At 44.4% G+C, this 24,776-nt stretch overlaps 1 protein-coding gene across 2 annotated transcripts in view; it reads left to right on the top strand.

Moving 5' to 3' along the window:
- VPS53 (VPS53 subunit of GARP complex) overlaps positions 1-24,776 on the top strand; it is a 61,479-nt gene that overhangs the window by 20,526 nt on the left and 16,177 nt on the right. For both annotated transcript variants that reach the window (XM_042026354.1, XM_042026355.1), the window contains 10 exons: positions 4,014-4,092; positions 4,995-5,138; positions 6,457-6,599; positions 7,244-7,385; positions 8,817-8,918; positions 12,181-12,275; positions 16,832-17,074; positions 18,506-18,653; positions 19,516-19,598; positions 23,063-23,141. In XM_042026354.1, the coding sequence (XP_041882288.1) occupies positions 4,014-4,092; positions 4,995-5,138; positions 6,457-6,599; positions 7,244-7,385; positions 8,817-8,918; positions 12,181-12,275; positions 16,832-17,074; positions 18,506-18,653; positions 19,516-19,598; positions 23,063-23,141 (1,258 nt within the window). The remainder of the gene's footprint in view (positions 1-4,013; positions 4,093-4,994; positions 5,139-6,456; positions 6,600-7,243; positions 7,386-8,816; positions 8,919-12,180; positions 12,276-16,831; positions 17,075-18,505; positions 18,654-19,515; positions 19,599-23,062; positions 23,142-24,776) is intronic.

Below are 24,776 nucleotides of genomic sequence, written 5' to 3' on the forward strand. Positions count from 1 at the left end.
TCCCCTTTCTGGTGGATGATTATTTAATACTTTTGTAGTTGCTGATTGTTACAGAAACCAATTCAAGCTCGTGCTAAAAGGCCTGGTGGTTTCGAATCACACCAGCGAGACTGGCAAGGACATGGAGGAAAACTTCTTTTGTTTTATTCTGCCTTCAAGATAAGGATCGGAAAAGCTCGAGAAAGTCTGTTCCTCCTATTTTTAGAATTGCCTCGGCAGGGTTTTCCTTCCAGTGTTTATACAGGGCGAGCTGCACCATCTGGTAGTGATAGAGGAGGCTGCTTGTGGGGTGAAAGGAGCTGCTCTGGGGTGCTGCTGGGAGCTCCTTACTGCTCCACATCCAGGCAGAAAATTCCTACAGGGAGGTCCATGGCACCATAATTCTGCTTTTGGAGTTTGACTCCATGTCTGTGTGCTAGGGCCTGGTTTGGAGTTGATTTTTCTCTCTCTTTTGCTTGGAAATCCTTACGTGATTCATGAAACATCAGAGGAAGTTTGCCTGGCTTCTTGCAGGGATATTTTTAGACTGTGAAATTGCTGGGGTTTGATATCTCATGGATTTGTTTTAATGGTACAAGTGAAGCCTCTAGGATGTTTGGGAAGGCAAGAAATGCTTTAGTAGATGTTGGCACAGACCTGTGACAGTAACCAATGTCTGTTATATACAATAAGCCCATTATACACACTGCTAAACGAGCAGATTCTGTTGCTTTCTGAAATAAAAAGCCTCTTTTTTCATGGTGTGAATGGAGTGAAGCCAAGTATGAATGGGAAACCATGGGAAGGAGAAGTGCCTGCTCGGTGGTGTTGGATGTGCTCTTTTCATGGGGTATTCAATTTAGGTTGCTGTTTCTGGATGCTGTGAGAAGTAATGATGTGTTTTTAATGCTGTTTTCCACCTGTTCTGTCCCTTTGAAGATAACCAAACAAAAATCCTGTAATTATTCGTTGGAAACCTGGACTGAACTCTCAATTAGTTGGCTTCTTGTGCTGATCCTGTTGAGTATTGATGTAAAAATGTCACAGTTCGTATCCAAATGTAAATATTTTCCTAAGAGTGTTCCTAAAACAACTTCTAATGTGGTGCATTGGTAGCTGTTGTAGTAAACAGGAATATTTTCTTATCTCCCAATCCTCTGCTGTTTTCTGTCTGTGGAGGGAGGCACAATTAGTGGTCCCAAACCCACCCATAAAAGTGGTCTTGCAGGCCTAGCAGATAGTGGAAAAAAGCCTGGAAAGTATTTAGGAGAAAGATAATTATAAGTTTGCCACAGGAAAGCAGGCTGGCTCAGCCTCTTTTTATCTCAGCAAGCTGCCAGGCGTGGTTTAAGATTTCTGGTAGCTTTGGCTAAAGGAATTGTGGTTTCTAGTAATTGAATGTCATTTGAAACATAGCAGTGGGTTTTCTTGTTTTTATTTTTTAAAGGCGGGGGAAACGGAGAACAAAAGCCACTGATAATAAAACAAAAGTCAGAGGAACAGAAATCATTAATAGTTGGATAACCAGAGGGTTTGGCAACCCCAGGAAAAGGCAATTCCCTGCTGTGTGGGATGCAGGATGGCTGCTGGGATATCCCAGTGTGTTTCTGGGGGAACCTGCCCAGGGAAAAAAGCCTTATCAAACCCACCTGAGGCTCTGAGAGATCCTAAATCTCTTATCTGGGCTTGCTGAGCCAATTGACTTTGTGCAAGTGGTTACACACACACACTCAGGCACATGCAGAGAGCTCCTTCAGTGCTGAATGTCGGGGCTTTTATCTCTGCAGTTTCCACTGCATGGGGAATATTCCGAATTACTGAAAAGCTGGCAGCTTTTCACAGGGGCAGTAATCTCCACAGGCTAAAGCAAGTGCCCCCTGTGTTTTCTGCCTGAGGTAGCTGAGCTCTACAGAGGTGGCAGAAAGGTTTTCTTGCTTCTGGGTGCGTGTTCATAATTGTGAAAATAATTGAGTGTGTCTGTGTGTGTGGTTATATAAAAAGTGATATTTACTGGGAGGGCACTGGGGCTCCCTGTCCTTGCTCACACACACCCCTAAACTTTTGGCTACTTGAATGGCTCTGCCTTGTCCCTCTCTTAGAAAATATGAAGGAAAAAAAAAATTCTCAAACTTATTCTCCCTGTCTGCTTTTGAGAGATTTTTTTATGCAGGACCTATTTTTTAAAAAATATGTATTTTTAACATCCTACTTGAGCAAGTCATTCCTGCAAGTTTCTTAATTTAAGGATACGAGAATCCCCATTAAGACTATCCTTAAGTACTTTCCTGAATCAGAGCCTAAAACAACAAAGCTTGTGGACAGGGCTTTTAACTGCTTGACAGAGGCTCTTTTAAATTTGTTGAGTCTTCAGGAATCTGGCTGCTGCTCTTTTCAGTGCCTCCACTGTGTTGCACTGCAGCTGTTGTCAAATAGAAAGGTCCCCACAGCCACTCATAAGGAAAGAAGTATCACTGCTAACAGCTTCCAGTTGTTTATACAAACTCATTAATTTCTGTGACTCCTAATTCTACACACTTCTTGTTTCTTGATTATTTGGAAGATAAAAATTTTCAATCTGTGTTCAGTGTCTTTTTTTTTTTTTTTTTTGGCTTTTTTTCCCCCCCCCTTCTTTTCCTGGAGAATCAAAGGGTTTGGTTCTGCAATGCTTTCTCACATGAACTGCAAGTGCTTTCTTGTAGAATTGAAGTAGGAGTAAACCTGTAGCTGAATCCTTACTGATTAAACTTCTCACTCTTATCTAAATGTATATGAGAATTCCTTTTGTTTCCCAGTTATGAAGTTGTTAACTGGGGATCTTTACCTGGAAGAGCAGAGGAGTTTCTGAAAATTCCTGTGAAGCAGAGAGCTTAAGCAAGAATTATGTTTGACATTGCAGGCAGGAAGCTTTTCCAACAAAATCCCTGTAAATAAATCCTGGGGAAGGCAGGTTGTACATCCAGTTAAATCACAGATATAAAGTTATATTTCAGCCATCACTTTTAAAGGACTAGAATTTTCTGCTTTTGGCACCATGAAAGAATCCAGCATTGTCAGATCATCTCGTAGGTTTTTGCTACTAATGGAACTCAAATGGGAAGATTAAAGAAGCAGATCATCCCTTGATAAGGTGGAGGAGCCTTAAACAAGCATGAAAAGAATTCCCAAGTCTTCTCCCCACAGTCTGAGCAAACATTTTCACAACAGTAAATGTCGCCAGCCTTGCTAAAGTATCAATCTCAGTGGAAAAATCCACTGCTTTGAGTGATCAGTTTAGCCCTGAAAGCATTTCCAGTATAATAAAAACTGATGGAAGAATTCAAGGGCTGCAGAGGGATATAAGTGCATCAGTGTTTGCTTTGGCACTTTCTAGTGTGTGTAGGCATTTCCATTTCCCTAGAAGTATCAATTAAGCTGTATTGACTTTTATTTCTGGAAATTGGAAGCTTTCTTCTCTCAGCCAAATAAAGAGCAAGGTTGTGGTTTATTCTACTCCCGTTTCATACCTTTGCTCTTTTGTGCTTCTCTAAGACATGGAGAATTTATAGGCTAAAACTGCTGCCAACAGTATTCATTTAGAAGTGGATCAGTACACCTGGAACTGTGAAAGGTTCATGGTGAAGATTGAGACATTGTGAAGCTTTTTAAGTGTTGGAAACATATTTCTGTTGCAATGTGATCAATGTAAATGAATTTAAAAGTAGATCACACTGGCATTAAAGGAACCCTGCTGATTTCTCAGCTGATAACTGGCCCTTATTGAAATACTAAATGGCAGCAGGGCAGGAGAATCCAGGACATGTTCAGCTGCAGCTGAGGGGTCAATGCTGTGGAGAGTTGTCATTCAAGGAGCAAACACTCCCAGTTTTGACACACAGACCTTCTTAGTGTGGATGTTTCCTCTTCAGCATCCTTTGTATCCCTTCCAAACCTTCATGCAGCTGTTGGTGTCTCAGTCACCTGGCAGTGATGTTTGCAGGCAATGGGACAGGGAGGTTGTTGAGCCACTACCAAAGCCCTTTCTGTGTCCCCCTCAGGGTGAAGGCAGCACAGAGCGAGTTGGGGCAGCAGATCCTGGCTGATTTTGAGGAAGCCTTTCCTTCTCAAGGTACAAAGGTAAAGCTCTCACTTTCCCTCTTCCTCCCACTGAAAAGTGTCACTGAAAGCTGTTCAGCATACTTGGTGTTGGATCTAGTCTCATTTTTCCTCTCGATTTAGTCTCTGCCTGTTTCAGCAGTTCCTTTAGAAAGCAAAGGGTGGTTTCTCCTCGTTCCTGTCAGGAATGTGGGAGGGAAGTGCCACCCTTCCCCTGTCACACTGCACACAGCTACTGCAGAGAGGGCTGCAGCCAGTCAGGGAATGCCCCACTAATTCATGTGGGGGAGACCCAGTGGGATTTCCTTGGGGTCTCACCCAGTCCCTGGGTATTTGTTTGTCACAAAAATTTGTGTTTTGTCCAGAGGAAGCCAAGCACAGGCTGGCTGTTGATGCAGTGCCACCAAGTTTGTCTCTGGTTTACTCAGCACAGATACAAACCATGGCTGGGGCTAAGGCACCAACTGTGCTTCCCCAACATTGTGCATCCAAACATTTGCAAACAGCAAGGGGAGTAGGTGTGAATTTGAATTTACTTCCAGGGAAACACAGGTTCTGTCTTTCAAAGTATGAACTCTGCTTGTTTCTTCATCCAGCTGACAAGTACAGGAATGAGGAAACTCTTTGGAACAGTTGGTGAAGGGCAGATCTGTGTCCATGTGAAGCAGCACCAAAACAGCCTTTTTTAAAAGAATGTTTCTAAATTTTCTGTCTTTACCATGGAAGAACTTCACGGCCAGTGAAATGGAAGCAGCTCAGTTTTCATCCAGCAGAAGAAAGATGCAGCAATAAATGAAGAGTAGCAGCAGCAAAGGGAATAATAGGAAAGGATAAACCCAAGATAACCTGAATGCAGTACAGTTTACAATCACCCATTCAACTTCTTTAACCTGAAATCATTTTCTTCCTGTTTATTTTGACAGAGGACTGGTGGGCCCAGCAATGTCCTACGTGATGCCTGCCTGGTAGCCAACGTCCTGGATCCCAGGATCAAACAGGAAATCATCAAGAAATTTATTAAACAACATCTCTCGGAGTATCTGGTCCTTTTCCAGGAAAATCAAGATGTAAGGGAAGCTTAGCAAGCTACATTTGGATTTCACATTTTGCTCTGCTGGCGTTCCCAAAATTCACGCTTCCACAGGTTCCTGTGGTGAAAAGTTTTAATCCCAAGGGCTTGGAAACTGATTGTGGGTGTGATCTGGAGTGGCTGATGAGCTGTGAGTCGGTGTTATCTCTGCCAGGATGGCTTCCTCCCACCTTAGACCTCAGTTTCTTATATCATCACTAGAAATGTTTTCTCCCCTCATGTAGAAAAGAAATAAATTCATGTTAGGTTGATTGCCTGCCCTGCGAAGGGTTGAAAAATGAAACTCTGAAAATTGCAAACCCAACACCACTACCCCCAAACAAACAAGGAGCGCCCTAAAATGCTTAGAAATCTGAGGGGGAGGGATTTCTAGGAAGTTAATTATCTTTGTATCTAATTTTTAGGCTTCCTGTCCTGATGCTAACAGCTTTTTAAAAGTTTACCATAACCTTCTTGAATTTGGAGAAAAAAACCCCACACAAACCAAACTCACCTTTAGATCAAAATGTATTTTATCAATTTCAAATGTTTGACATAGAATAGAGAAAGGCTAAAATGCCTAAGTTTAAATAACATTTTTCCATCAAAGATTTCTGGATTAATCTTTCTTCTTTTTGACCAGAAAGCACAATTATTGAGGGGAAAAATCCCATCATGCTCAGGTTGTAAGAATTTTAGTTGGAGTTTAAATGTGAGTTGAATGTAAGAATCCAGGAATTCCTGCACTCTCGTCCCACTGTTGACTTTAACCTCTCTGTCTGTGAAACAAAGAGGGTGGGATCAAATGAAATATTATTGGATTGAGTTTTCAATAATCTCTGCATGATTTAGGAGTACTGTTATCCTCATTTTCAACAGAACTTGCTCTCTTAATTCGCACAAGATAGGATTTTCAGTCTGGCATGTGTTTAAGCACTTGGAATCCCAGAATCATTTAGGTTGGAAAAGACTTTTAAGATCCTCGATTCCAACCATGTCCAAGCTCAGCGCTAAACCCTGTCCCTAAGTGCCACATCCACACACCTTTTAAACCCCTCCTGGCATGGTGACTCAGCCAATTCCCTGGGCAGCCTGTTCCAGTGCTTCATAACCCTTTCAGTGAAGAGATTTTTCCTAATATCCAATCTAAACCTCCCCTTGGAGCATTCAGAGGATATTAATAGATGTCCAATCAGCTCTGATGGATCGCCCGAGCTCCTCTGCAGAGCAGCAGCAGCACAGTTCTTAATATTAGCAACTGCTGCTGCTAAAGATGCTGTTGATGCTAAAAAAAAGTTGTTGTCCATGGGATTCAGGTGGCCTGGCTGGATAAGATCGACCGGCGCTACGCCTGGATCAAGAGGCAGCTGGTGGATTACGAGGAGAAGTACGGGCGCATGTTCCCGGCGGAGTGGTGCATGACGGAGCGCATCGCCGTGGAGTTCTGCCACGTCACCAGGTGAGCCCCACGCAGCTCCTGCTGCCTCCCAGCACGCCCAGCTTCCTGGAAATAAAAGGCTGGCTTGGCTCCTGCCACACTGATCCATGTCTAAAGGCAGGCCGCAAAATATCTCTGCGGAATTGTCGGTGATTTAAAGGGAGCGAGGAGTGAAAACCCCAAGAAGCGTCGCTAAAACGGGGAGAAATTGAAGCCATGTGAAAATCAATTTTCAGTGTAACAGAGGTAAAAATCAGTAGTATTTCAGGCCAAGTGGAGTAGCACGAGCTGACTGTGGTGTGTGTGCCTCAGGCCAGGCTCTTTGCCAGCCAGAGACAGGGAAACAGAGGAAGGTGCCAGGTGGAGTCCCAGTAGTACCATTGCCTTTATTCTGGGACCCCAGTGCTTCCCAAGGCTGGATCCTGAGGGCTTTCCCAACTGGCTGCTGCTAGGAGATGGGGTTCTATTACCCACAGAGCTCAGAACAACTGTGGTTGTGTTTGAAACAGGATCTGCAAAGCAGTTTTATGTTAGAGAGCCTCTTAGGAATTTGCCTGAATTTTGTGATGAAAGTGTCTGTGGGGAATGGACTGAGTTCCAGTGTTAGGTTTCAGATCTTTATAGAAAACCACATTTGTTTTTTCTATATCCCCTCTCTCTTGCAGGGCAGAGCTCTCTAAGATCATGCGCACGAGGGCGAAGGAGATTGAGGTGAAATTGCTTTTGTTTGCAATTCAGAGAACAACCAACTTCGAAGGGCTCCTGGCCAAGCGCTTCTCAGGCTGCACTCTTGCTGATGGCACAGTGGTAAGGGGATTTCTGAAGAGCAATCCTTTACTCAGCAGCTTTCTCAGGAGAAAGAAACCCTCTCACACATAGCTCAGGTAGTGGAGACTACAAAAGGTGTCACCTGCAGCCTCTCCTTGCACTGGGTGTTTAATGTGACTCTGCTCAGTGCCCTGTAGCTGGAAAAGTGGTTTTTGGTTGTGTAGACTGTAGAGAAGATGGCACAGGGCTCACAAGAATAAAAATACAGTGCTTGTGTACTTTTTTTGGTTCTCCTGGGGCCCTGTGCTGTTTGAATCCACATAGCTATGGAGAACCACGGAGTGATTATGGTGTAGTAACTGCCTTGTAATGTTTGTTCTCAACGTGTCAGTGACACGTTAGAGCTAAAAGTCCCCTCTTCTCTTCCTTTCTGGTTACCACACACTCCCCACCCATGTGGTGCCAGCTTTCAGTCCCACATTGTGGGGTCACTCTGGCTTGCAGGGACATTGGTAGCTTCTGCTTTGTCTCTTTTAGTAAATTGTAAAGGCAGAACCAAGAGAAAAAACTCAGGGAATATCTCTGGAGCCATCTCTGAGCTTTTCCTGCCTGGAATCTCAGCCCAGAGCTCTGTCAGCCAAGTGCCCTGGGAGCACAGAGCATGTGTGGCTCAGAAGCCACTCTGGTTTGAGGTTGGCTTCTCTGTCCAGCTGGTGTCTTGAAGCCTACTTGGATGTGATAATTCAGCCTCCAAGGAAAGCCTGCTGGACCCATTTGTCATTTGCTGTGGGTGCTGCTAATTAAAAAGGGAAGTCCTGGAAGGTTTTTCCTCCTGTCTGAATTTAGATCTCTCAAGAATGTGGCTTTATTTTTTCTGACAAATTTCAAACAAAATTTGCAGCTTTAATTAAATTGGCTTCACTGGGTTGTTATAAGTGAGGAAAACAGAAGGGGAGGGTGTGGTTTCAAATGACAGAAAATCCCAAGTTTCCCCCTTTGTGACATGCCTGGAGGCTGTGCTACTCTGGCTGTCATCATCTGCCCTGTTTCATACCCAAAATGAAGGCCACCATTATAAATAGCTGGCTGGTGAGTACAGAGGGGGGGACAAGCAGTTGGAGCAGCAATTTGGGGTTTATTGCAGGTAAGGTTTTGAAGCTGCTGTTGTGGTTTATCCCAGCAGAGACCACACGCTTTGGAGTGGGGTTTGGGAGAGTGGAAATGTGACACTGGTCAGAATGGCCCTTCAGGGAGGATTCAGGCAGTGTGGGTGCAAACAGAGCAGGGGCTGAGGAATGGAGTGTGCTGGGGAGGGATGGAGAGGGAGCCAGGATCTGATCACCTCTGTTGGGAGGAGGCAAATTGCTGGGCAAAGCTTTGAAGGGCTCAGGAAAGCAAAACATGGATGCAGCTGTGTGCCAGAGGGCACAAAACTGCCTGTTCTCTAAGAAGCTTCCTCTTTTCCAACAGAAGAAGCCAGAAGTGCCACCTCCCTCCACCAACCCCTTTCTGGAGGATGAAACTGGGGCAGAGACAGATGAGATTGTGATCGAGAAAAGTGATACAGACAAAGTAAGTCTTTGAAGTTCTCAGTTGTCAGCAAGGCAGCCTCTGTCAGAATCTCCTGTGGGGCCTAAGCTTTTCCCATCCCATTGATTTGAAAAGTTTGTTTTCACAGCAATTAATTTAGTGCAGTTTTGATCCTTTGTGCAGCATTCAGGCTCCCAGTACGACCATGCTTTGCTCTGGCTCACTTCACTGAAACCAAAGCAATCTTTATTCCAGTTAATAGTGCGGAGACAATCCTGCCACGTGAGAGTGAGTTGGATTCTGTTCTAGCCTGTACAACAACAGCTCAAATGTAACTACAGGATTTCTGTCAAAGCAAGATGAAATAGCTGTTTGGGTTTTCAGATCCCCAAAGAAGCTCCTCTACAAACAGATGCAATTCATATTTTGCCCTGTCAGCCAAGCAAACTGTCTGGAGTCACCAGGCAACTCACTGGACTTTCAAGTGTCACCTTTAGATTTTTCACTCCAGATAAATCACTTCTGGGATTTTTATCTTTACACTGCTTTTCATCCACTACCTCTGCAAAGCAGGCAACACCTAACTGCTTGTACCAGCACAGGGCTTCCAAAGCCCTCTGCAAACATTAAAGGGTGAATGGTAAATGCAATTGTTTTAATTGGCACCAATATCAAAGGCTGTATTTTTTATGCAGCAGATGGAGGTTTTGTAAATGTTCAGTTGTGAGTTACTTGAGGCTGGTACTATCTTCTTATTTAGGGGATTTACAACCCTGTAAATGGACCATGTACAGGTGTATCCTGATCGGTGACCAGGGCCTCAGGACCTACTCAAATCCATGCCCCTGGGGAGATGAGGAGATGGTAGCTGTCCACCAGCACAGTCTGGTGCACTGCATCCCCTCCAGATTTTCACGTGAGCAGGGCAGCCCCTCTGCCTTCATCCACAGCCAAAGTCCTGAAGCAGAATGATTTAAGCAAAGTTTTGCTCTTTTCACTAAAATACAGCTTGGACAGTTGGTATTGTGGGGAGTTTATCAGTGAGACAGAGATTGGGAACTTGGGGAGACACTTCCGACGCATTTTTGCTTTCCGATATCTCACGGCTGGAAGGGTGGTGTTAGGAGGTGGTGTTAGGAGGCAGGTGAGGAGATAATTGCAACAATTAGGGCTGGGTTTATTGAACAGCAGAATGCAGCAGCTCAGGAGCTTCTGAGAGAGGAATTGCTGTGCTCTTTGTACCTGGGGTGGCTGTTGTGAAGCCATCCATGGAGATATCCCTGGAAATGGTGTTGGTGGTGAGGTTGCCCTCTCCTTTTGGGAATGCCCTGTGTCAGTGTCACAGTGCTGGGCTCTGCTGCCTTGCAGCCTCCTGTGTGCCAAGTGGGCTCCAAGATTTCAGTGTCACAGTGCCAGCAGCTGCTGGGTCATTCTGAGAGTCTGGAAGTGCTGCAAGTCTCATCTGCTGCTGTCACTGCATAAACAGCAGAAGGGACACAAAGTGTTGAAGGGTTTTCAGTGGAAGAGCCCTTCCAAGACACCAGTCCTGAGAATTCAAGACTCTTGGGAATCTAAGAGGGAGCGCAAAAATTTTGGGGGGGAAATCCATGCTAAAAAAGCACCTCTTTTGGTAATCCTAGCAGTTGGATTTAATCTGTTTACTTTGGATAGTAATGAAAGGAAACTGGGCCAGCTGCAGACCTCCTTACTGTGACAACAGTAACCTTTTATTATTTCCATCAAACTCAAGGAGGAAATAGCTTAAACATCTGCAGCTTTTGGACAGGGTTGCACACTCAGAAATACAGCTTCACTGCTACTGTTAAAAGATTTAGTATTCCCTGCACCAGCCATGCTGGGAGCAGCGTGATGCAGAGATGCACAGAGAGCCAGGCCTGCTTCAGGAGCTGGCTCTTCCAGCCTGGTAAACATGGTGAATCTGCAGCCTCATGCTGGCACTGCCATGCCAGGGACTTGGCAAATGTGAGGTTTCTGTGGTTCCCAGCCATTGCTTTCCTCCCAGCTCCAGTGAGTGTGTGCATCAGGCAGAAATGGGCACTGGCAGAGGGATTTGGGTGGAGGATGCCCAGGTTCTGTCCCAAGGCTGTTGAAACTTACATTCTTCTCTTGGTGATGCCAGGCTCATAGAGGTGGTCTGGCCTCCATAAAACCATTTCCTCACTTTAGGTTTGCAGCCATAAGTTGAGATTCGTCGTCTGGGGTTGAACTATTGCTGAGAAATGTTTACCCTGTCACACTCTGGTAGTTCTGCCACATTCTTAGTGCCAACTCCTCTGTTGTTTAGGAGAGAAAGTCCTTTAGGCTCTCTCATTTTGCTGCTTTTGTTTGGCTTTTATTGCACTAAAAAAAAAAAAAATCAGCTGGAAAAATTCATATCTTCATTGGCTGGGAGCTGATCTTGGCTTTTTGTGGGGAGAGAAGCAAGAATTCCATTCCAGAGTCACTGCAGCGCTCTTTGCAGCCAGTGAAAAGTTGCTGGTTTGCTGGGAAGCAACAAGAGAAATTACCTATCAGTAAAAAATAATAACAATCTAGCTGTAGGGCAAAAAGGAGCTTAAAGACCCTGCCCAGCCTGGTGCTTACACATGCACAAATTTAAGTGTGTGAGTAGTCCCAGTGGCTTTGGTGAGCTGAGCTTGGCCATGGTTAGAGTGCAGCACTAAGATGAGGGTAAATAGGATGGCTCCCAAATGGCCCATGTGCTTAATGCTCTTAATGTGATTTAAAAATAGAAATCTTTGCATCCCCAGAAAGAAGTTTCGCAGTGAAGGCAGGCCTGTAGTGTTGCCTGTATAATTCTGGCTCCTCCAGTAATTACATGCTGTTTATCTAAATAAAATTCACTCAGATGAAGCCTGTAACTTTGAGTTATTACCCTTGATATTCCAAAATGTAAGAATTCTTCAATCTTGCTTCCAATGAACTGCTGCATTTGATTTCAGAGGGGACTAGTGGAGCCTTGTTACTGCTTGAAGGATTCAGGGAGTTTTATTTGCAAACTGCATTAAGATTCTTCAGCTGAAACCTGTTAGCACAGAGCAGCCTTCTCTTTAAGGCTAAGAATATTTTATAAGTGGAAAGATAATTCCTTGGATTGCTAACAGCTCTCCAAGAAGGAGGGGAGACTTGGATATAATGACATTTATATGCTTTGATTGTTTGACAGCAAGTTTCTGTGTTGCAGTATCTCTAAAGATTTATATCCTTCTGTGCTGTTGCATTGCTGTTCCTTCAAGGTCTTACAGGGCAGGTTTGAACCAACACTCTGAATATTTTCTTGCAGCCAAAGAAGCCAAAGGTCCCTGACAATCCTTTCCATGGCATTGTTTCCAAGTGCTTTGAGCCTCACCTTTATGTGTATATTGAGTCCCAGGACAAGTGAGTAACCAAGCCTGAGTTTTGGGGTTCGTTTGCTTCCGGACGTGTTGGGTTGTACTGGATTCTGTACTCAAGCTGCAGAAAATTAATTTATTGAAACTCTGCTGCCTGATTTCATCAGAAGCAGTGATTGTGGTTTGAGAAACTTTGAGTGGGACCTTTGCTTGGACAAAATGAGTGTTCAGAGGGCTGTGGAGTTTGGTTTTGTGTGTAATTGCAAAGGGCTGCAGGAGTGGTGCCCGCTGCCTTTCTGGGGAAGGAAGAGGCTTTGTATTCCTGAAATTACTTCTGTTGCCTCTGCAATTCCCACTGCAGACATATGTCTTTCTTTCATCTCATGTCTTCCACAAATGATAGGGTTGGGTTTTCTGTAAAATACATATGTGGCTTTGTGGCAGAGGAGTTGCAAGATTTGCTTTGTAGAAATAAGTTATTTGAGATCCTTAGATGAAAGCTGCTGTAGATGAGCTGGCTGTAAGATAACGTTATCATTGCTCACAGATTGGGACTTTGTCAGGGCCTTTAATCCCTGGCACCCTTCTTCATCTTCCTCTTTGACTTGCAGCAAAACAATTCCAATGAAAGGAGTTTTCAGAGCTCTCACCACACTTTCTTGTGCACCTTGATTCACACCAGGGTTTAAATAACATCTCAGTAACAACTGCAGTGCCACCTGAGAGAGGAGATAGTTGAAAAAGGTTCAATTTAGTCTTTTAACAAAGATTAGTGGCTGGAAAGGAGAAGGAGGTGCCTGCTTCATGTATCTGTGTGCTCTTCTGTCTTCCAAGGCTTTACACATGAGAGGGTGTGTAACTCGAGGCTTGTAGTGTCCTGATTTTGTCCAAACTCCATGATAACCATCTTGAAAAAGCTTTTCCATGTCCCATCAACTTTTTATGCTTAAAAAAACCCCCATTAAATAGTTGAAACCTTGCACAGTGGTGTGTCCTGCTGGGTCTAGGTTCTGCTCTGCAGCCTAACAAAGGGAAACTGATATTTCCCTCTGCCCTCAGCCAACTGAGCACAGACTTGTTTGAGTATTTCTTCCCTTCTCACTGGGGGCCATTTTAATCCCCATTTTGGTAATTCTACCCCACTGTGCTCCTAGCCCCTTCAGTTGCCTTTTTTTTTTTTTCTCCTTTTCCTTTACAATCCTGAGATGTTTTATATTAGCTTTATAGCCACAGGCTGCAGGGAGTTCAAAGAAAAACTGCCACAGTATTCCCCATGCTGCCCCTGGCTGCCAAAAATTGCTTTCCTTCATGGTTTTCTCTCTTCTTCCTTTGATTGAACTGTTGAGGAATCTGTTGCCGATGTCTGAAAATGAGATGTTGCTTAGATCATTAAGTGTATGTTTGAGCTCTGAATAGTGAGAGTAGCATGATGGTTTTGTTCATCATTGCCTTAAATCTGTGGCAGAAAAAAGCCTGGACGTTTTCTGCCAAAAAAATTGTTTCCATACCCATTTAAAGAAACACACTGCCAAAATCTGTAGCAGTTTAAGAGGAGACACCTGAAAGAAAGAGTTTAAAGATGCTGCTCTCCACCCTCAGCTGCAGAGTAAATATCAGATTTCTGAACAGCAAAGCAGATTTCATTCCTGCCCCTCTGGGATGTGCGTCTTTAGCTCTCCTTTGTGGTCAGCTGGAGCAGCAGGAGCACACAGACGTGAGCTGAGCCGTTCTGCTGGAGAGAAGGAAGAGCTCTGTCAGGGCTGCAGGGCTGAGAGTGTGCAGAGCCCTCCTTAAATCTGCTCAAAGGCACGTCCGAGTCGAGAGTGCTCGGAAAACTGGCACTTAGTGCTGTGTGTTTGCAGCCTCATCAGCAGAGGGGCTTCCAAAATCCCCAGTGCATGGAAACTGCTCTGCAGTGGTCCAGGTGTCTCAGTGCCATGGCCCTTCCTTGGTGCCCAGCACTGAGCACATCACTGGGCAGACCCAGTTTCCTGAGCACCCTGTTCTTCTCTCGTGCTGCTCGGGAGTTCCTGGTTCCTCTTGTGTTTGCCAGAGGTGCAGAACAGCCCTGAATAGGTTGAGTGAAGGGAAAAAAAAAAAGGAAGAGGAATGCAGGAATGAAAAGAACCAGAATAGAATTCCCTTTATGTGATTTCATTTCATACTTTCTCTTGGTTAGATTTGGCGAGTTCTCTCTCCCAATAAATATGCTACTGTTAGGAAATACCACATCTGCACTACCAGAGAATTTTCTTGGAGTTTTTCCGCAGAGTCTGTGGAGAAAATATTCATTTTCTGTAGCTCTCCTGCCTTCTTTGTGTTTCATCTCCAGCAGCTTTTTTTGCCAGACTCTCTGTGCTCCCACTGTGCCACACAAAGATTCGTGGATTTTATATCATATTTGGGCCAGCTGAGACTGATGTGAAAGTTTGCCATCAGCTGAGGTGTGCATCAATGATGTATTAGTTCTCTTAGTGCACAATATCCCGATGTTTTGCTTGCTGAAATAGGAGCAGTCCCATAGCCTGGTTTGATGGGCAGTTTTATCCAGGTTGGGATCAGAACAAGCGTGAAGCCCCAGCGTTGCTCTCCCAGCCCTTCAGAACAGCTGCATTTTCTCCTGCATCCCAGTTGACAAGACCTTGGGGGACCAGGAAAATGCAGATCCATTTCACTTCGCCTCGGAGAAGAGGAGAACATGTGGGCTAAGCATAAAGAAACAAAAGCCGTTGACATTCCTGACCGTGTCTTGAGACTGAGAGGAGGCAAAAAAAAATCAAGTGACTGGTGGCTGCTAAGAAGGCTCCACTTTGTTGCCCAGCTGGAGCCAAGCACAGATGCAGAGGTGGAGATGCAGCTGTTGGATTTGACAAGGAGTGAGCCACGTCCGCTTTCCTTGAGAAGCTGCAGGAATCTGCAGCCTGCAGCACGTGTGAGCCCTCCTGCAGCAGCCATCTGTTTGGCTCTGCTACAGCTACAGAGGGAGGTAAATTCTGCTTCTCTGTGGCCCAACACAATCAATGCTTTACTTCAGCCTTCAATTGCTCCTGCCAGTGTGGAGATTTATCACATCAGTGGAGCAGCCTGATGTTTTTACAGTGCTTGTAACACAGCCGAGGAACTGTGTGTGTGGAATCAGAGCTGTGTGCCGTGCTCAAGCAATAGGCATGGAAAAAGGGGCTACTTGTCTTTGCAACAGCCTGGCTCAAGCCAATGAGTGTTGCTCCATGATTTAGTGTCCTGATATTCCAAGCACATTTCTGTAGATAAGTTTGGCCCAGCAGATCACCCATGGTAGGAGCTCATCCATTCTGAGGCAGCAGCCTCTTAAGTTTATCAGGGAAGAGACCTGTGGGTTCTCTGGTAAACTGGAATCAGAGAGGTTTTCTCTCTCACAAGAGGGAAAGCAAAAAGGAATAGAAACTGGGGGAAAGTTGTCGTTGTTGGCGGGTTTTTCCCCTTTCACTGGCAGAGGTAAGTGAGAATGTGCTGCAGAGCCTCAGCCATTCTCCTGGGGATTTGGCTTTCTCCTTAGGAGCCCTGGATCACAGCACAGCCATTACACCCTCAAAGGGGTGAAGGTTGTGCCATGGGAAGAGGAGAGCTGCAGGAAGATTGTATTCAAAATAGGAATATAAAATACAGGACCTCCTTTTGGTCGGCAGAGTACCTCTCTCATCTGAAAGGCCTGTTTCCCAAAAGCCTGACTTCTTTGAGGAAGGCTGTGTGTGTGTGTCTGGGAGAGGAGGTTTTTTGCTGGAATTCAGTTCATCTGGCAAGGGTTATTCCATGGAGCTGAGCTCTGGTGTCGGGAGAGCTGGGCTTGGTCTCCGACACGGATGTGCTGTCTCTGGAGGAGTAGGACCAGAGGAACTCCCCAACATCAGAAGATTCTCTGGTTCTGTGTTGATGGCTCTGGCCCTCTGCCATGCTCAAAAGCCTTTTTGTCCTGGTGAAAGGATGGAGTGAAGTTTATTGTTGCCTAAAGACTGAAATATTTGAGTAAGGACCAGGCTGTAATGAATCACTGGAGACAATAAGAGGGCTTTTTGGGCTTTTAAAAAGGGTCTAAGTAGGAAGTGTACTTTGTGCTCATGCTAAATAAAACTTCTTTAAAGGATGTGTGAAGTTGTGCAAAACCAGGTGGTATCCAAATGGGACCAAGAAATGGCAAATGGCACACCATTTTGAGCACATCCCTTTAAAATCCATATTCCCCGAGGTCTCCTCCGGAGGCCGCTGGGATGGGAAGCCTGACTGTTCCTTTTCCTGGTGCCAGGAAGGAAACTTGAGCACAGGCTTTATGCACTTGCAGCAAATGTGCTGAACCGAGTCCTGGCAGACCTGGGAGCTTTTATGTGTGGCTGGAGAACAGATTTGAAGCTGCCACTAAAACTCCTGAGCACAAAAGGTTCGGGCTGTGGAATTGTGTGAGCTTTGTGCTGGAAGCGTGGAGATAAGAAAGGACTGGGGATACCCAGCTGCTAAAACCTGAACTTGCTGGTGTGACAAGACAGGGCATCTCATTGTAAGCATTATTCCCTCTTTGCACTCCAATTCCTCCCTCAACAGACTCAAATATCTTTTTGTTCCCCACCTCAGAAACCTGGGCGAGCTGATTGACAGGTTTGTGGCTGACTTCAAGGCTCAGGGTCCCCCCAAGCCCAACGTGGATGAAGGAGGAGCCGTCCTGCCCAGCTGTGCTGACCTCTTTGTGTACTACAAGAAGTGCATGGTGCAGTGCTCCCAGCTCAGCACTGGTGAGCCCATGATAGCCCTGACCACCATCTTCCAGAAGTACCTGCGGGAATATGCCTGGAAAATTCTCTCTGGAAACCTGCCCAAGTGAGTTTGGCTTCCCCAGTGCTGCACTGGGGAGCAGATGATTTGTAAAGATAATTGATAAATACATCCTGGTGAACACTTGTTTCCCTGTCAAACACCCCAGGTAGCAGCAGTATCACTCCATTTACTTTGTGGTTTTCTCCAAAGTTCAGTTTCTTGCACTGAGGAAAAAGCAGGAGAGCAAATGGGCAGGCACACATTGTTTTTCTTTCAAGGGCCCCTGGAGAATAGCTTCATATTTGGCTTTGATTAGCTGCCAGATTTGCAGTTTCTTGAAGTTCCTTTTGAAATGCCAGCCCAAGTCTCTTCAGAGAGGCCTGGCTTTCAGAATTGCTACTTGGGTAACCAGTTCATACTGTGATTCTCAGCTGCCTTAGTCCAACATCTTCATATGGTAACTTATAACGAAGGTGATTTACTTCTGTGGTGCTAAAGTGCTTACCTGTACCTCCCTCTGCTCTGGAACATTTGATCTCTGTATAAGTAAGATATGTAGATGTAAATCCAGTGAAAGTACAGGAAATCATAATGAGTTTGTACCAACATGTGTCAGCATAGAGGCTAAAGGTGCTCTTGAGATGTTGCCAAAACTCCACTGCAGATGATTTTATTTGCTATTTACCATCTTCACTTTGTTTCCTTTGTAAACCTGGGAGCAGAAGAAATGACTTTCTGAAAACAGTAAAATCTTTCACAGATGGATGGGGAGAGGGTTCCATCCAGACAAGTGGAAAGATAAATTTAATGTGTGTTCTCCATCAGACCTCAGTTGCATTCTTTATCCACGTTTTTTTTGAGTGCTCCATTTTTGCTGTCCAAGATAAATATCACTGTCCTATTTTTTTTTAATGGATTTGGATTATAAAGAGTTGAGAGGTAGGGAATTTCCTGCCTCTAAACTGCTCTGAGTCTTTCTTTGTTGGTACATGAATGTTGATCACTGGGAGACAGTGGAGGGGAAGGCACATCTTCTATAATTTACTTTGTTGATAACATCAGCTTTTAAAACAAGTTGCCAAAGTCTCAAATGCATGTGGGCAGCTGTTTAGTGCTGCAAAGATAAATATGACAAGTTTCCTGATAGTTCTGAGATTCTTCTGTAATCTTTAATTAGATTTTGAATAACTGGCAGTGAAGGTGAAGCTACCTGGGGAAGGCTGTGTTCCACTTGCATCCTAATCTATTTTCTTGTCAATGAGTCAGTTGTCCTTTGCTTGAAGACCTGGTACAAAGCTATTTGTAAAAGAAATTCCTTCACCAAAAGAGCAGTTGTGGGTTTGATGTCCTGTGTTGCACAGGGTGTTGGGCTTTGTGGTCCTAAAGCCTTTTTATGGCATTGAAATCCAGCAGTAATTTTGCACTCGGTGTGTCTGTACACCCAAAAACCACACAGGTTTTATCTGTTGGTTTGGTTTTTTTTTTTTTTTCCAGGACAACCAGCAGCAGTGGTGGGCTCACCATCACAAGTTTGCTGAAAGAAAAGGAAGGCTCTGAAGTGGCAAAGTTTACTTTAGAAGAGCTCTGCCTCATTTGCAGCATCCTAAGTACTGCAGAGTACTGCCTGGCCACCACCCAGCAGGTCAGTTTTCCTCTGAGGGGGCACCCAGCCCCTCTTCTGTGCTGCTGTGGAGACTGGGAGAGCCAAAAGTACAAAAATATCCATTGATTATTGAGCTCTACATGATTCGATATGTATTTCAAAGAAAGAAAAGTGTTGATTTTGCTGTTTCCACGTGAGAATAGTGATTTGCTTGTAATCTTGCTTTGCAGCATCAGTTTTGGGTTTGATCCTTTTCTACTTGTTATGTAATTTGTTTTGGATTGGGGACCACATTTCTTTTAAAAAAAGACTCTCGGTTCATGATCTCCCCTTCACAAATACAAGCACAACAATAATTCAAAATACTTTTGGGAAAATACTTGCATGAAATATTGGGGCAATGTGCAGTGGAGAGAGGAGGAATTTATGCTGATGTGATTTGCAGCCGCGCTGCTCGTTACATTCAGGTGCTTCCAAAATGCCATAGGTCAGGAATGAGCTGTGATGTTTGGCTGCATCCAGGCTTCTCCGCCACTAGGTCTGGCAATCCTCCTCCTCCTCTGCAGTTTGGGCACAGGCAGAGTGTTGAGAAACATCTTTATTAGCAGGACAGATGCCACAGTGCTAAGCTAGTACGGTAGCATGTCATGCTAGAGTTACATATTTGACCTTGGAGCTTTAATTCTTTGAGGACGTGGAGCCACCATGGCCCATCCTGGCAGATCAACGGGTCTGGGATGCCAAGAAGGAAAGATTTCCAGTGTCACTGGGTGAGTTTTGGATGTAGTTTGGTCACAGATTAAGTTTTAAGAAGCTGACCTTTGCAGGGCATAAGTTTTCAAGAGCGATTATTTCGAGTTAGAAACCTGATCTCCCTGTTGCTTGTTTTGTTTCCCAACAGTTGGAAGAGAAACTCAAAGAAAAAGTGGATGCGAGCCTAATGGAGAGAATCAACCTGACAGGAGAGATGGACACTTTCAGCATGTATGTTCTCCTCCCACAGTTACCAAACATCCCCTTTTGTCAGCCAGATGGTGCTGGAGTAATAACGATCCCAGGATCTACCCGGATCCACAGCCTGGGCACAGGCATTTCCCTGGTGAGGGAATGGTATCCTCTGGCTGCTCCAAGAGCAGCACTAGTCCAGGCTTTAGCTGCTCCCTGTGGTCCAAGCCAAAGGAACAAGAGCACTGGAAAAGGGAAAGGAAATAGTGAGTTTCCATTTGAAACATCATTTGCATCTTGGCAGCTCTGAGAGGTGGCTGTTACATTTCAAGAAAGGAAGCTATTTCAGTACATCCCTTCCTGCTTTAACTTCCCCCTGTTAATCAGCAGCCTTGTCAGTATGATCAAACCCCATTGCAGATGACATAAAAGACTGATCCAATCTTATATTTGAGGATTATAATTGAGAGAAGATTATCATTCATTAAAATAACTTTTCATGTAACGGTGCTAAAAATATTCTGCTCTAACATCCCTTCCTCTCCACCCCTGACAGACAGATTGAATATTTTTTTTGAGAAGAAAATTGAGGCAAAAGTTGTTTTGCCTCATATCAGACAAAAGAGAATCTTGGCAAGACTGGGAAAATAATCCCTATCACCAGCTCCCCCTCTCTCTAAAACTAAGATTCAGCCCAGATAGCAGTAAAATGTTTTTTTCAGAAGACTTCCTTCCTGTGATGCCTCTCCTTGTGCAGTGGATGAGATCCCACTGAATCTCCATCCAGCTCTTTCACATGGTCTCAGGCTCCATTCCAGGCTGCAGAGACTCCCTTCCCTTTAGGCTGTTCTCAGACCTTTTTAAGAGTGAATCCCTGCCTGAAATCCAGGGTTGCTGTGTCCACTCAGCCAAAGCAAGCAAGGTGGCAGGGAAGGAGAAATAAAATGTGCCACACGATGGGATTTTCTTAACATGGACAAGTGGAGGGTGACTTTTGCCAGCAGGAACCAGCAACCTCGAGTGGCTGCTTGGTCTCCACAGTGGCTGCCTCACGAGGTGGTTGGTCCCAGACAGCCAATGTGAAGTGTTTTGGAAGTTGTTTAATGTATAATTCACGTTTGCTGTTTTGGGCAGCTTTAAAGTCCAGCTGACAGGGCTGATATATCTTGTAACAAAGGCTTTTAATTGACTTTCATTCTGTTCCAGTTGAGAGGGCTTTGTCCAGCCTTCTGTCAGTGTAAGTCAGAGCTATAAACCTTGCTGGCACTCGCTCGTTCAGCATCAAACAAGTTGTTTCTTCTGGGATTTGATGTCTTGTTAGGCACAGCCATAAAATAAGTGATAAAACGCTGTTTATGCACCCTGAGAAGTGTTCTTTCAGAGAAAGGCAAGTGCAGAACCACCCCAAATGTATAGAAAAGGAGGGTTTGATCCCTGGGGTGACAAAGCAGTTTCTTAAGGGAAAGTGGGAGAAACGAGCTCTTCTTAAAATTCAACAAAAGAAAAATTATTGTAATGTAAATCCAGAAATCCTTCATTCCCACCTCCTGCCCTGTGAGGCAGCATTCAGAGAACCCCTGAAGTGTTGGGCTCACTGTAGTGAGGATTTGCTGTACTAGGACTGTACTGCTCCTTTATGGCCTCAGCTTCCCAATCCATCCCTTCTATGCATGTCAGGGACTGTCTGAGGAGTCACCCATTGCTGTGTGCTGCCTGGGGTGAGGATTTGAAGTATTTTCCTGCAGAACCAGGCTCCAAACCCTCTTGGCATGTTGTGATCTTTTGTGTTCCCAACACACTTCCTGCTGCACTGCCATCCCTCCACAGCAGGTGTTTATCTTGAAGTGCAGACAAACAGTTTCCTCTCCCTGTTTGCAAACTTGGTGCTTTCAGGTGAGAGCCTGCACTTGGTGACCCAGCTTCTGACAGACTCCTGAGTGTGGGCACACAAGTGATGGGTCATTTTCCATCCACTCAGAGCTTTGTGTTTCTCTTTGGTGCTGAACCACAGCTCTCCCCTCCCAGTCAGTGGCAGCAGGTGCCCTGCAGGAGTCAGCTGTGTCCACGGGGTGGTTATTTCAGTCTGGCTCCCTTGGCCTGGTGGAATCCCCCAGGGAGTGGATTCTGTAGTGCCCAGCAGCAGCAGAGGCACCAGCAGAAACAGTCACGGGCTTTTTTTATCCCAACGCGAGTTTTAGATCGTGTAACTTGAAGCCTGGAGTCACTTCATCTCCCATGCTAATTTTTCCAACTAATTTTGGATGAGTTTGCCTTTACAAACAAATTAATTGCTTTGAAGGAAGTCTTTTGCTTTGCATCCTGTTCCAGACTTTATGTGCTGGAACTGTAGGAAAGGGAACAGGACACCTTTCTGGGTCGTGGTGAAGAACAAAACTCAGGTCAGAATTAAGTGTGGGTGACACCATATCTTGGTAAGGAGGTGGACACTTAAAAAAATTTTGAACAGTGAACCCCAGAGTAGCATCCAGAACCTCACAAAGAGAATGAGGTGGAGGAAAGATGGTTTGAGGAACAGATTTCTCACAGTCCTGTGATTCTCATCTGTGCTACCACCATGAGAAAGAGCAAAAGTAAAATCCACTTCTCACAAATATAATCCTGGGGTTGTAAACACATGTCTGTGGCAGATTTAAAGTTGACACAGTTTTTAAAAACTGTGCTTAGGGAAACAGAATCAGTTATTGCTTCTAGCAGAAGCTGTCTGCAGTGGGAGTGCTGGTTCTGTGCCCCTGAGGGGGGCTGGAGCTGCTGCAGGCTGAGTTTCTCGGCTGTTGTTTTAGGATCAGTTGCACCTTTATGCACACCATAATATGGTGGCCTTAAATATGGCTCTAAGCAGTATTGTGCTGTTAAAAAGAAACCAAAAAAACTAAAGGGGGTGGGAGGGAAATGTGTTTGACTAATGTGTCCTTTAGTCTGGTATATGTCTCAGGAACTCAAACAATGGATGGCGGCAATCCTAGACATGGTGTAAATAAGACATCTGCCTTCATCTTCACACATGGGAGAGACAGAACTCAAGCAGATGTCATTTTTAAAATCCCCTCTACAAGTTCCTGTGAGCAGTAGAATATTGACTCAATAAATGGAGGGATGATAAAATGTTGGTGTTACACAGACTGGATTGAATTTGAAGCTGAATCCCAGTCTGGGCTTGATACTTGGGGATTTCTCCTCTTTATCTGCCACCTTTGATCCCCAGCCCCTGATTTGTGTTAAACCAGAGAAAGGTCAACTGCAAAAACATCCTCTCTGCACTGAAGCCCATTGTGCAGCTCCCTGCAGAATTTCCCAGCCTCTCCTCAGTCCAAGTTGTAGCCATGTGCATTCACATCCTACTGCTACTGTCAGCCAGTAGAGGATTTTCCTCCTCTCACAGTCAAATGCTCCAGTTCTGGTACTCTGTTACTCAGTGTGATTCTAAAACTCATGCTTGATTCTTTCTCTTTTTTTTTTTTTTTTTTAAATCCCTTTTTTTGCAGTGTGATCTCCAACAGCATCCAGCTGTTAGTGCAGGACCTGGATGCAGCCTGTGACCCTGCCCTGACTGCTATGAGCAAGGTAGGGGTGGATTTGCAGGAAGAGGTCACCTTAAGATCCATGTGGAGTTCTTGTGTGCTTTGATTGCTTGATTTCACTACTGATACATTCTTTTACTCTGATTTTTTCTTTCTTACTTTTTAGAGCAGCAATTGCTGTATTTATAAATACATCCCTCACTCCAAGCCCTCTTATTATTCAGATTAGAGCTTTCAGGCTTTTTGCAGCACATTAAAACCTACAGACAATGAAATACATTCAGTAAGTACTCAAGGCTTTCTCTTTCCACTCCCAATGCCAGTGAGAGCATTTAAAATTGGGAAAACTTTGGTTAGTGTGAAATTTCAAATACACCTTCATGTTTGCTCTCCCCTTTGTCTTCTTTGGCAGGGAGTTTTACCAGCCTGCTTGTTTGGGGCTCTTAAATGGAGGTACTCAAATGGAGGTGATGTGGAATTGAGATTGAGCCTTATTGCTTCTGTGATCCTCTCAAGGACATATGGAGCCATCCTGGAGAGGCCCCTATGGCTGGAGCTTAAGGATTTTGTTGCAGTTACACTGCTGGCTTTTATATGTTTGAAATACAGAGCTGTGTTTTCTTGCCAAAGTATTGTGAAAACCCAGACTGCTTTAGACAGAGGTGAAGACAACAAAAGTGGATTGAACTATTTTTTTTTTAATTAGAAATATTAAACATAGAGCTCCATTTTTGTAGGATCAACACACTGTCTCGCTGCCATGAATTTTAATAGCTTTCTGCTTTATGATGTATTCCAGCTGTAACCAGCCCCGCCACCCCCAGCTAATATTTGAAGTGGAATGCAGCTGGTAATAGAGCTTGTACAGGTTCCAAATGGAAAGAGGATTTTTTTGCCCAGTAAAATAACACCACTAGGAAGGGCTCGGCACTTCAGGTGTTGTCTGTGTGCTGTGGCAGTCTCTCAGATCTCCTGAACCTACAGATTACAGTAATATTTGAATCACTTAGCTCTGGCTGTTTATACCCAAGTAAACCACAACCTTGAGAAAGCAGCAGCTGGTAGGCCATTTATTTTTGTCTTTGGAACACTGGTAAAATGCAGCACATGTGATGGGACTGATGATATATAAACAAGTTTAAGTGTTATGAAATTAGCTAAATAAATACTTGTCACTTGTGCACACACTCCACTATTTGCATCAGACAGAGTCGCTTTTATGTGATTTTTATTAGACCTGGATTTGGTGCAAGAGGGTTTTTTCCTTCACCCTTCCTCCTCTTCCCTTTCCTTCAGGGCTGGGTTATTACTCTGACACTTGAATAAGAAATGCGTGTAATTATTTAAACACAGAGTTAGTATTTGGAAATGTGAAAGTTCAGCCTATATTAAAGGAATAAAGATTATGTGGCTGATCCATTCCAATTCTGCTCTCTCAAGACCCATACTCCATTAGGGCTTTTCTTTTGTTTAGCTTCTTTTCATTTACTTCACTCAGGTGTCCTCCAGGATTGAACATTCCCAGTCCTTTGTTAGAGTCTGTCTTTGGGTATTTTTTTTTTTCTTTGCAAAAATGTTCAGGAACTATAGAGGTAAATTATGAAATGCTTAAACCTCTCAATCCACTTTGGCTGCAGGCCACGTTGAGAGATTTAACACAGAAAACAGCATAAGGAAT

This window comes from Corvus kubaryi, unplaced genomic scaffold (genome assembly GCF_017639235.1).
Source record: "Corvus kubaryi isolate FWS band 111438036 unplaced genomic scaffold, C.kubaryi_AGA036_p1.0 37284, whole genome shotgun sequence".
In the NCBI taxonomy this organism is placed as follows: domain Eukaryota; kingdom Metazoa; phylum Chordata; class Aves; order Passeriformes; family Corvidae; genus Corvus; species Corvus kubaryi.